General features: G+C 39.4%; 2 protein-coding genes across 3 annotated transcripts in view; one reads left to right on the top strand and one right to left on the bottom strand.

Annotated features, from left to right (window-relative positions):
* LOC100406412 (zinc finger and SCAN domain-containing protein 25) overlaps positions 1–12,371 on the top strand; it is an 85,546-nt gene that overhangs the window by 46,415 nt on the left and 26,760 nt on the right. The window lies entirely within an intron of this gene.
* Positions 2,115–12,371, bottom strand: part of CYP3A90 (cytochrome P450, family 3, subfamily A, polypeptide) — a 35,434-nt gene continuing 25,177 nt past the window's right edge. The window contains exons 8-12 of one of the 2 annotated variants that reach the window (XM_017964632.4): positions 11,699–11,765; positions 9,546–9,706; positions 7,489–7,715; positions 4,425–4,587; positions 2,115–2,778 (exon numbers count right to left, since the gene is read on the bottom strand). In XM_017964632.4, the coding sequence (XP_017820121.3) occupies positions 2,683–2,778; positions 4,425–4,587; positions 7,489–7,715; positions 9,546–9,706; positions 11,699–11,765 (714 nt within the window). In that variant the 3' untranslated portion in view covers positions 2,115–2,682. The remainder of the gene's footprint in view (positions 2,779–4,424; positions 4,588–7,488; positions 7,716–9,545; positions 9,707–11,698; positions 11,766–12,371) is intronic. The other variant, NM_001204443.1, reaches the window with a different exon arrangement.

Raw genomic sequence — 12,371 nt, 5'->3', positions numbered from 1 at the left:
CCTATGTCCTGAATGGTTTTGTCTAGATTTTCTTCCAGGGTTTTTATGGTGTTAGGTCTTATGTTTAAGTGTTTAATCCATATGGAGTTAATTTTAGTGTAAGGTGTCAGGAAGGGGTCCAGTTTCTGCTTTCTGCACATGGCTAGCCAGTTTTCCCAACACCATTTATTAAACAGGGAATCCTTTCCCCATTGGTTGTTTTTGTCAGGTTTGTCAAAGATCGGATGGTTGTAGATATGTTGCGTTGCCTCCGAGACCTCTGTTCTGTTCCATTGATCTGTATCTCTATTTTGGTACCAGTACCATGCTGTTTTGATTACTGTAGCCTTGTAGTATAGTTTGAAGTCCGATAGTGTGATGCCTTCTTTTTGCTTAGAATTGACTTGGATCTGCGGGCTCTCTTTTGGTTCCATATGAAGTTTAAGGTGGTTTTTTTTCCAGTTCTGTGCAGAAGGTCATTGGTAGCTTGATGGGGATAACGTTGAATCTGTAAATTACTTTGGGCAGTATGGCCATTTTCACGATATTGATTCTTCCTAACCATGAACATGTTTCTCCATCTGTTTCTGTCCTCTCTTATTTCATTGAGCAGTGGTTTGTAGTTCTCCATGAAGAGGTCCTTTATTTTCATTGTTAGTTGTATTCCTAGGTATTTTATTCTCATTGTAGCAATTGTGAATGGCAGTTCGTTCTTGATTTGGCTCTCTTTAAGTCTGTTATTGGTGTATAGGAATGCTTGTGATTTTTGCACGTTGATTTTCTGTCCTGAGACTTTGCTGAAATTACTTATCAGTTTCAGGAGATTTTGGGCTGAGACAATGGGGTCTTCTAGATATACAATCATGTCATCTGCAAAGAGAGACAATTTGACTTCCTACTTTCCTATTTGAATACCCTTTATTTCTTTTTCTTTCCTGATTGCTCTGGCTACATTTGAGCATTTTTTTACTTCCTGGCATAAAAAGTATCCTAGGCTCACCTTGGACATTCTTAGTCTTAGCTCTGGAGTCAGTCATTTCTCTAAGGAACTCTGGTACCCTTCAGTTGAAAATGGTATTCATAAGCCAAGACCTAGGCACTAAGTATGCTCATTGCTATTGAAATGTCATTGTTACTTAGCCCTCTCAGTGGAGAGAAGTAGGGAATATATGTTTTATACACACACACCACACACATCAACTATTATCTATCATCTGTCTATCTACCCATCTACCTATCTAGAAAAGTATGAATATACACTGATACATCCATTCCAATCCAACTCCATAGGAGTCACACTAGTTTTCTCTCTTTCTGAATCCTTGACTCTTTTCTGCAAAAGTGACACACCTGGCTTACAGTATACTTTATGTACTTATTTGATCAATCTCCTTTATGTAGCCAATTCTTACTCATCCCCTTCCACTCGTGGATACCCTCCTCACCTCACGTGGGTTTTCTATGCCCTAGATAGGCTCTGGTTACTCTTTAAGGTCCCCCTCTGTGTGGAGTCCTCTGATTGCTTGGGCTTCTACATCCAGGTCAGGCTGCCCCTCCATGTGGGCGCCTTCCCCAGCACACTTGGAATCTGACTTGGAACTACCATGACTCTCTCCTCCACCTTAACGTGTGGCTACCACATGGCTGCGACTCACCTAATGGCTTTAGGATTCAGAAAGGGAGGGGAAAGGAAGGAGCAAAAAAGGAAAATGAATGAGTGCTTTTAGACATGCTGCCCAATCAACTGACCAACTGACCATTTTTTATTTAGTGTTCATTGCATTAAGATAATTGGGAGGGGAAGATGGAATGCAAGATGTATAGGAAAACATGTTTCCTGTCTTCCAGAAATGTCAGGGAGATGAGGTAAAAGCAATAAAACTAATAATTTAATAAGTGCTTCAGTTGCACGTTACAAAAAATATATGCTTCAAAGAAGGCAGAATGAAACTATGAATATTCTCTCCAAAGTCACAGTAGATGCACTGTTGCCTGTGTTAATAATCAAATTGGAGTTCTGACAAGGGCCCCACACCAACAGTGATTACAATGACAAAAAAATGTTTATTTGCTGGTTCTTAGTCATTCAGTTCTATAGACTTCTCTTTAGTGTGCAGGAAGGCAACAAGTAATACTTTTGTAAAGGAGTTTTTATTGCTTTGCTTAGCATAAAACATTATAGAATATTACAGATAAAACATGATATAAATGTCACTATTAGAGTCATCACAGTAATTCTTATTTTTCTTGAGAATTATGGATCAAATATTATTGAAATATAGTTGTTGCCTAGCCAACAATGGGCGAAGTCACAGTAGATGAAGTGTTCATTGCATTAAGACATTTGGTACCAAATGTAACATTCTGGTAACTTCCTCCCAATTGTTGAGAAATGTTTATTCTCTGATGAGAGCTCAGGAGGAGTTGACAATGCCAACTGGAGGTAGGTAGAGATAGTCCTGTGACAAGCAGAGAAGCTGAGTCTACCTGTCACTTACCTGGTCATCTCCTTTATATTACATAATGCACAGCACTCTACACTGACACTGGGAGAGCTCAATGAATGTGCAAAATCACCACTCATGCGGGACACTAGATGAAGCCCATCTTTATTTCAGGGTTTTATTGACAAAGGAAATTGAGATCTCTGGTGTTCTGGGGCACAGCTTTTTTGATGCACATAGCGGAAGTCCTTTGAATAACTCATTCTCCACTTAGGGTTCCATCTCTTGACTCAACCTTTAGAACAATGGGTTTTTCTGCTTGAAGAATTCCTTGCACGCCTAATTTCAAGGGGATCTACAATAGTTAAACAAGCATATGGAAAATTAATAGATGAAATGAAAGCAGAAAAGATGGAAGCAAAGTAGAAAAAATACATGAATGACAGTAATGCTTTGCAAGCATATAAAAACTACTTTCAACACCATGTATCTTGGATTCTTCATATTTCATCTGTAACCTGGGTAAATATTGGATAGTAAAAGCACTTACCATCCATCATTTAACAAAGTATTTATGGAGCACCGATTCTGTGGCAGGCCTGAGACAAATTCTTGTGGACTTGTGTTCTTTTTTGATTTAAATTTTTAGTAAAAAGAATGAGTTTTAAAAATTGAATCCAGGTTACTAGGTATTATGGCAAACTATTTTTGAATAGCCATATAAAGTTGAACTTTTGTAGGTTAAAACTTGCAAGGTAATCCTGAGTAGCTATTGTACAGTTTAATTATGTGGGCAGTTTTCAACTTCCAGAGTCTAGTAACCCCTTCCAATTGAACCCATCAAGTGCAATGATGGAAAGAGGTCTTCAGGAAGAATTATTCTTTTTCTTTTCTTTTTAACATCTCCTCTTGGCTTCCAAGGGTAGGGCAAACGGGGCAGTTCTCAAGTCCTAGCCCTGTTGTCACTGAGTTGTTCCTTCACTATTGGGGGAGCCACCAACAGAGTAACATTCTGATCTCACTTCAGTGAGGGGAAAGCAAATTGCCATGGATACATAGAAGTGCCAGCCTCAGGATGCCTGAGAGCTTGCCAGGGAGTATCTACCCTGTCCAAGGTGTGCCAGGGGCCCACTTTCTCTCAGGGCTGAGCCTCCTATCTATATACACATAAGAAAGCTACACAGATGCCCTGAAGCCATAGATAAGATGGAAACAATCTCCGTCCTTCTTTCCTAGGTACAAAGTGTACTTAAGGGGTGGAGTTGCATATTAAATACGTAGGTCCTGGAAATAAGACTTATAGGTAATTGCTTAATATGAATCAATGATATCTGCTCTTTAACTTCTTCAGAGAAAAGATTCTAAGTCTTTCTATAAATGTGTCACCTGGAATGTAAGGTCAAACAGTAAGGATAGCTCTGCTCTATGGTAGTCCTTTATATCCACTAGAAATGCCTCAAATTAGTCATTCTCCATCTTGGCTTCACTTGAGAACCGATCGGGGAGCTTTTAAAGTCATGCTGTGTGTAAATTAGTTAAGAATTTCTGAGATGTCACAGGCATCATGAACTTTTGAAGCTCCCTGATGATTCTAATATATGGCTAGTGGTTGAGAACCACTGTCATGAGAGAGCTTCTGCAAGTTCTGGTGATGGAGAACACCATTGAAAAGTCACAGCAGGGTGATCATTGCACTTGATGATTGTGCAGAACACTTCCTCTTCCTTCCAATTGACTTGAAACTGAATTTAAACTTTACTCAGGTTCAAAGAGGCTGCACATAATCACGTCATGCTAATCTGCATTGACTACATGATGTTCTTAATGCTACAGGTTTTGAAGTCCATAACCGAAGCACGCTTAATGATCAAAGATAGATCCAAACAGATTATTTGGAGCATAGAACAAATTATTAAAAGATAAACATGCACATTCTTTTAAAAAAATATACACCCTTTGGTCAGAAAAGTTCTTAATGAAACATATAGAAAGTGTACTGACCTGTGTTTCTTTACAAGGTTTGAAGGAGAAGTTCTGAAGGACTCTGATTAGAGCAAGTTTCATGTTCATGAGAGCAAACCTCATGCCAATGCAGTTTCTGGGTCCAGTTCCAAAGGGTGTGTATATGTAAGGATCTATGCTGTCCTTGTTCTTCTTACTGAACCTATTAAAAAGGAAATGAAACAGAAAAACCACAGTTACATATTAGGAGTTCTTAAGAACTGCCCCTCTCCACTTCCCAACCAGTAGGATACAGGAAACTTTTGTAGGCTGGTCATTGAAATCCTGCTTTGGTTATTTTGTTTAATAATTGTAACCTACAGGTCCTTTCCATTCCCCATACCCTATAGGAGCATTGAGGTTCCTTGAGATGAGGTGAATATTGTTGCAAATAATATTTATCTCTAAACACTAAAATTATATTCAGGGTGGCAGTGTGTTCACCCTATAAAAGGCACATAAGTGATGAGACTGATGGATGGAAAAGTGGGTTCCTGCCTCAACTGACACTTATGTTGGTCACATGCTCATTGAGAAAGGAGAAGGAGAAGATGTCTTGTGCTGTTTTCAAGTTTCTTTTTCCCTTTCCTTCTCCTGTCATCCATTTTTCTAATTCCCCTCCTCCTCCTCCTTCCCACCTTCCCCTATCTGCCTTCTTCTTTGCCTGCTTCTCCTTCTCGTTCTCTTCCTTGTTCTTCTCTCCATCTATTTCTCCCCCACATCCTCATAGAATACTTTAAGTCGACTAATTTGCATGGGCATATGATGCTACCCTACTGTAGGGTTATCACTGCGTTCCTTTGTCTGTTCCACTATGCTATAAATTCTTTGAAGATTGACCCATGTTTTATTCAAATTTGATTTCTAAATATTTGATTATAGTAAGGAAAAATGTTGATTTGAGGAAAGTAATAATGACATTTTTGTCATATATTTTTACAGGAGTCTTTATATTTTAGAGAACATTCTGAAATATTTACAGGCTTTACTTCAAAATAACATGATAGTCAGGAGGAGAGTGGTGGTGGCATTTGGATGGGGCAGCTAACATGGTTTGATGGCTGTTGGGACCAGTGATAGATACAGGGAGATAATGAAAACTATTCTGTAGACTGGTGTCTATAGAGTACACTTGTGTATATCTCAGACATTCTCATATATATATATATATATATATTTGTACATACACACATATATCTTATGGATTTATATAAATCTATATAGATCTAAATCATATGGTTTATATAAATCCATTAATATAATCTGAATCATATGATTTTTGATTTATATGATTTAGATTTCTATAATCGTGTGATATATATTATTTAGATTTATAATTAGATGATATATATGATTAGATATATAAATCTAAATTATATGATTTATAATCTAAATCTAAATCATATGATTTAGATTTATATATGATTTAGATGTTATATATGATTTAAATTTACAAAAATGGATTCATATTAATCATATGATTTAGATTTATATAAATTTATATATATAATCATATGATTTAGATTTATATAAATTTGTATAAATCCATTTCTATAAACCTAAATCATATGATTATATATGAGGTCCTGAGGTCCTGAGAAGTTCTCATTCCTAATGGTTTAAGCTACTTCATTGAAGATACAAAACATACAGAAAGTGTATTGACCTGTGTTTCTTTACAAGGTTTGAAGGAGAAGTTCTGAAGATGTCTGATTAGAGCAAGTTTGATTTAGATGATGTATATAATTTAGATGATATATATGATTTAGATTTACATACATTTATATGATTTAGATTGATATACATTTATATATGATTTAGATTCATATAAATCATATGATTTGGATTTATATAATTCATACGGATTTCTCCCTGCCTGGCCAAGTTCCTGACACATGGCAAGCACTATCTGTTTGGTGACTGAATGATTCAAAGTGAAATACAGCGAGTGGTCTCTGATTTTGTATTAGTGCAGCCACAGCAGGTGGAAGTACTGAGCTTGTAGGAAATATAGAAGTCCTCTACCCCAGAAAACAGAGAACTTGGTCAGCTCTGACTTACTCTGTGAACAAGAATTATGTACAGACTCTGTGCTAGCACTGGGGACACCATGGCCAACAAGACAAGGTCCCTGCCATCAGCAAATTTAGGTAGGGGCCAATGAAAGTCTAGCTCCCAAGCATCCTGAATCACCAGCCAGTACCCTAAACATTTCATTCTAAATTTTGCTTAATACAATAATGGGAAAGTACCAACTATATCTAGAGTGCCAACTGTGCCCAAAGCCTGACCTTGTCCCTGAATTCCCAGAAGAGTATGCTCAAGACACCTCCAAGGAGAATTGTATGAGATGTCTACTGAGAGTGTAGGGGGGCTGGCACAGGACTGCCACAGACAGAACCAGGAGGACCTGTGCTGTCTTGTGTCCTCAGTGAAGTGTTAAACCATTAGGAACGAGGACTTCTCAGGACCTCAGCCTGCACTTTTATAATTACCATAGAGGAAACAGCAAGCAATGTTGAAAGAAAATGGAACATGGAAGAGTCTTTCAAAGTTGCTGTTAAATTCAGAGAGCTAAAGGGCACAGCATGGAAAAAAATGCAAGGAGCTAAACGCCTATACGCCTGAACTAACATCATGGTTAAATGGCTTATGGCATATGCAATATGTATATATGTATGTGTGTGTACACACACACACACACACACACACACACACTCTTATAGTAAGGTAGGTCAGTGGGTTAAATAAAGTAAGCAGCAATTCAAACCAAATAAAAAGTGATACCATTCTAGGTTTAAAAAATCTATATAGACATAGAAAAATGCCCACAAGAACTTAATTGACGATCTTCATTTTAATGTGTTGGGACTTGGATGACTGTAGTTTCATTTTTTTCTTGTCTGTGGTTTGTGAAGTTTGACAATTACCACTTTTTTGTGATAAAAAGACTTACAAGCAAATGATTGTACAACCACACAGTTGTCATGTAGATTAAGAGAGGCAGAATATGCTTGAACCAGCCTGGTTCAGGGTGAGCTCCATTTTCCCTGGAGCCTCGTACCTTTCAGGGCGGAACTCCTTAGGCTCTGTCCAGTACTTTGGGTCATGATGAAGAGCATAGGTTGGAATCACCACCAATGCCCCTTTGGGAATGAACACCCCATTGATTTCAACATCTTTCTTGCAGACCCTCTCATGTCTAACAGTAATTGGGTATAATCTGAGTGTTTCGTTCACCACCATGTCAAGGTACTCCATCTGTACCACGGCATCATAGGTGGCAGGTGCCTGGGAAGAATGAAACAGATTTGGATAAACTGAGATTTTGAATTAACTTTCAACTCAGTCCATGCAGTATTACTGAAGTGTTACAAGCTCTAGAGAATAACTCATACTGGTAAATCATTGTAGCATTTGTACAAAGTATTTTAGTAGCTGTCATGCCCATTGATATGCTCAGTGACCTACCGAGATGTGTGGAAGAGTTATGCACGTAGGAGATACTCAGGACCAACCTCACCCCAGGGACTGAAATCCTTAGCATGACCATGTAGTGGTTTTTCTTTCTCATGGGAGAAAATGTGATTAATAGGCTGTGACCATTACCACCAAATAAAATACACCAAAGACACTATCATCTTTCAAAAAGAGGTCACATGTCTGTACCAAGAAAGAAAAACAGGGAAAAGAGCAGATCTCTTCTACACAAGGATTATTGGCTGCAAAGTCCCACGTGGTAACTCTTTTGATTATATATATATATATATGTGTGTGCGTGTTTTAGATAGAAACACTATATTATATACAAACTCCATTAAAAACTTGAGGATAGGCTGTTGGGGGTGGCTCACACCTGTGATCCAAGCACTTTAGGAGGCTGAGGTGGGTAGATCGCTTGAGCTCAGGAGTTCAAGACCAGCTTGGGCAACATGGTGAAAACAAATCTCCATAAAAAATACAAAAGTTATTCGGGCATTGTGGCATGCACCTGTAGTCCTAGCTACTTCGGAGGCTGAGGTGGGAGGATGGCTTGAGCCTGGGAGGCAGAGTTTACAGTGAGCTGAGATTGCACCACTGTCCTCCAGCTTGGGTTAAAAAAAAAAAAAAAAATTGGGGGTAAACTTGTTCCTTTCTATCACAAGTATGACAAAATAAATTTATGATTGGATGCTACCAAGGTACACAATTTGAGTTCTAGTTAAGGTTATAAAGAGGATAGAACCCCATACTCAGCCCCATCCTCTCCTTTTGGAATAGTCTCCTAGTTGCTGCTTCAAGCCTGGACTGCAATCTCTGAGGAACATCCCTTTGTGTCTGCCTCACTGCCACACCAGGTTCAGCCCCAGAGGCCAGGTCTCTTCACACCAAAAAGAATCCCAGTTTGGGCAGAATTCTGGGGGCTAGGGGAGGGATAACACTGGGAGAAATGCCTGATTTAGGTGACGGGGAGGATGAAGACAGCAAACCACCATGGCATGTGTGTACCTATAAAACAATCCTGCAAGATCTGCGCATGTACCCTAGAACTTAAAGTACAATTAAAAAAAAGAAAAGAAAAGAAAACAGTGTGGGTGATATGCACCTAGTACTTGGTTTTATATTTGGGAGGCAATATTGTAGAGGTTAAGAGTTCAGCTCAGGAGTCAGATACCCTGGTTCCTAGCTTGGCTTCTTCGCCAGTGGCTACTTAAGTGGAACATGAGACAGGTATGAGGCACAGGTGAGTCAGCCTGCACAGTGCACCCAGGGCCAAGCTCTGTCAGACCACAGCCAGACCAGAGCAATATCAGCAGAGCTCACTATCCAGATGTGTGAGCCACAAATGCTTATCGCTGGATGCCACTGAGGTTTTTGGATGTTTTTAACTTAGCATTAATTGTGGTGACAGAAAGCAGATGAACCAGGGCCAGCACTGTTTTACAAAGATCTTATAGTTTTGCTAGTCGAAACCATTCTCTGTGTTTCTCCCTTTATTTTTCTCCTCAGAGCCTTCCTACTTAGTGTCAGTGAAAGAATCATTGATTATGCTTTTTATAAAAATTCTCCTGGGAAGTGGTGAGGAGGCATTCTTGCTAAGGTTTCACCTCTTCCCTTCATCTCCAGGGGTCATCCACTCACCTTATTGGGCAAAACTACATCAATTTCCTCCTGCAGTTTCTGCTGGACATCAGGGTTAGTGGCCAGTTCATATATAGTGAAGGAAAGAACACTGCTGGTGGTTTCATAGCCAGCAAAAATGAAGATAATTGATTGGGCCACGAGCTCCAGATCAGACAGAGCTGAAAGGAGAGGAAAGACATTTTAGATAAATCAGGTCGATGTACAACATCACAGCTTAGATGACATCCAAGTGAAGCTCTCCAATCCCAAGAGGAAAAAATGGAAAAGCAATTCAGAGTCACATTGGGGGTGGTTTTCATTGTGATGTGTATCTTACAGAGCCAGAATGAGGCAAAATCATTTTAATCCATGTTTTCCCATGGTTTACATGACTGTGGGCCCTCTCCTCCTCTTCATGGCATCCCAGCACCAGCACTGCTCTGTAATTTCCAGAGAGAGCATTTCTGTCTAACATACTCAGCATTGTGGGGGTGTGCCTTGAATGCTCCTAAAAGTACTTTATCTATAAGAAAATATGGGGTAACATTTTCCTCAAGAAAAATCTGTTTTCTACAATATAGTTTGGCAAACTTTGAGAGAATTTGCAATACTTAGGACCTTTTCTCTATGTATGTTTGAAGGAACTTGAAGGACAAATACTGAGTTTCAGATCACCTCTTGCTACTCAAAGTATATTTCATGGACCAGCAGCACCAGCCGCATCTGGGAGCTTACTAGAGATGCAGAATCTCAAACCCCACTGTTGAACTACTGAATCAAAATCCAAACTTTCAGGAGATGTGGTGATTTGTGTGCACAACCTCTCTTGAGCAGCATGGATTACATGTTTGAGAGGCATCAGGCAATACAAGATCTAGGGTACAGTTCTCAAAATCTCAGTATCTCAGGATGTACACAACTGCAGAGAGAGACAAAAAGCCAGAAGCATGGTGATTGACTGTAGGCTGATGAATGGCATTAAAATATTAAAATAGCGGAAGTTCTTATGATTACAGATTGGCCTCCCTCTTGATATTTCTCCTGAGAGAAGCTCAAGATGGTCCATCACTAGTCTGTTTGATGAGGACTTGATTAGGATTTTCAGAGACGTGGAACACAGAAATAAATGTGGTGCCTGCTGCAACCATGTAATTCACAACCAAACACAATATAAAATGAGAGTGAGAAAGTTCTACAGAGTTGTGATTTACCAGTGAGGGTTTCTGTATGCTGCTGTGGGTAAATTCAACCATCCAATTATTTTATTCAGTTACATTGAACTCCATTATACCGAGTTGAAATTTGTGTCTAGTGATTTCTATGTGGAACAGTGAAATGATAGCCTATTTTCCTTTATCACAGCAAGGTTTATTGAGATAGGTAGAAGATTAATTAATAGATTATAGATAGATGATAGGTAGATTAATTGATAGATTATAGATAGATAGACAGACAGATAGAAGTAGATGTAGACATGGACATGTTTAAAGTGATAAACTGGAGTCAACCCAGTCCTCCTTTCTACAACCAGTTGTTACATATTCAGGAATTTTGCGAGATGATTGCCAAATCTTGGTAGCTTGAAATTGACCGTAGTTATCATTTTGCCGCTGTCTTAGTAATAATGATTTCAGTCAAAACCATCCATGGTTGTAAAACTGGTAGGTAAAAGATTGAAGACAAGCTATTTACATGGTCTCAGAGGTTTCCCCCAGTAATTACTTATCCATTTCAAAGCGAAAAATAAAACTTTGCAGTAGAGTAAGATGGCAAGCACACTTTCATCAAGTACTGCCAGTTGAAATCACCTTACTGCAACAGTGTGCCTCCTGATTGGGATGTTTGATATAAATTTCCAAGTAGAGGTTCTCACTCAGTGGATCTGGAGGAGGCTGAGAACCGGCATTTGATCTCATGTAGGTGATCCACAAACCACTGACTGTCCACCAAGCATTCTAGGTTTGCTTAGGGTTATTTCAAGCCTGGAACATGGCTGTACCTGTGGGCTTCTGGAACGTGCCTCCAGTTACCATTTACAACATTTAAATGCGTGTTGTTCTGCTATGTGGCAGAAATTCTCATCTTCCTGGAATACTTCCTGCACATTTTCAGAGCAAGGACCTCCCTCTTAGTGTCCCCACCAGTAGCCCCCAGAAGCACTCCTTGGTTACCTTTGTGGGATGCAGTTTCGTTTGAATTCTGGGAGTCAATCATCAGCTGAAGGAAATCTACTCGGTGCTAGAAGCCAAAAGACAAATTTCATTGACAGAAAGTGACTCATGCAGCCGGAAGTAAATCCAAAGTGTGGTATTCAACCTCCCTTCTTGACTTCTCTCCTTTAACCTCCCTATGATTTCTTGAAGACCAGAAGTCTGATGGTGTTCCCTGAGTCACCGGTGAAAAAAACATTTATCCAAATCCTTGGAAAGAAGGACTTTTTTCTCAAACCAATCTAGCTATCATGTCCAATTGCTTTTTGGTTCTTGCCCTCCCTGTTGCTCACCTTCTCTGTCTTTTGGACACAACTTCCTGGCCAAAGAGTTGCCAGTTCCATCTGTGGTCATAACTACTTACCCAGGAGGAAGTCCTGGATCTTTTATTCTTCTACCTTCTTCTTCAGCAATGTCCACATAGATTAATCTCCTGACATTTCCAGAACTCATCAGTAGCTTTTTGGGGGAAGGTTTCACATACTTCAACATTCTCAGACTCTATACAATCTTCGTTGACACCTGAGTTACCTGGTACTACCTCCCTGACCTGCTGACATCCTTCAGCTGGCCTCTAGGGCTCATGAAGGCAAATCTGAGTGAGCCAGCATTGCAACTGCAATTCTCAGAGAGG

This window comes from Callithrix jacchus, chromosome 2 (assembly GCF_049354715.1).
Source record: "Callithrix jacchus isolate 240 chromosome 2, calJac240_pri, whole genome shotgun sequence".
Classification (NCBI taxonomy): domain Eukaryota; kingdom Metazoa; phylum Chordata; class Mammalia; order Primates; family Cebidae; genus Callithrix; species Callithrix jacchus.
This window is presented reverse-complemented; position numbering and strand designations above follow the sequence as displayed.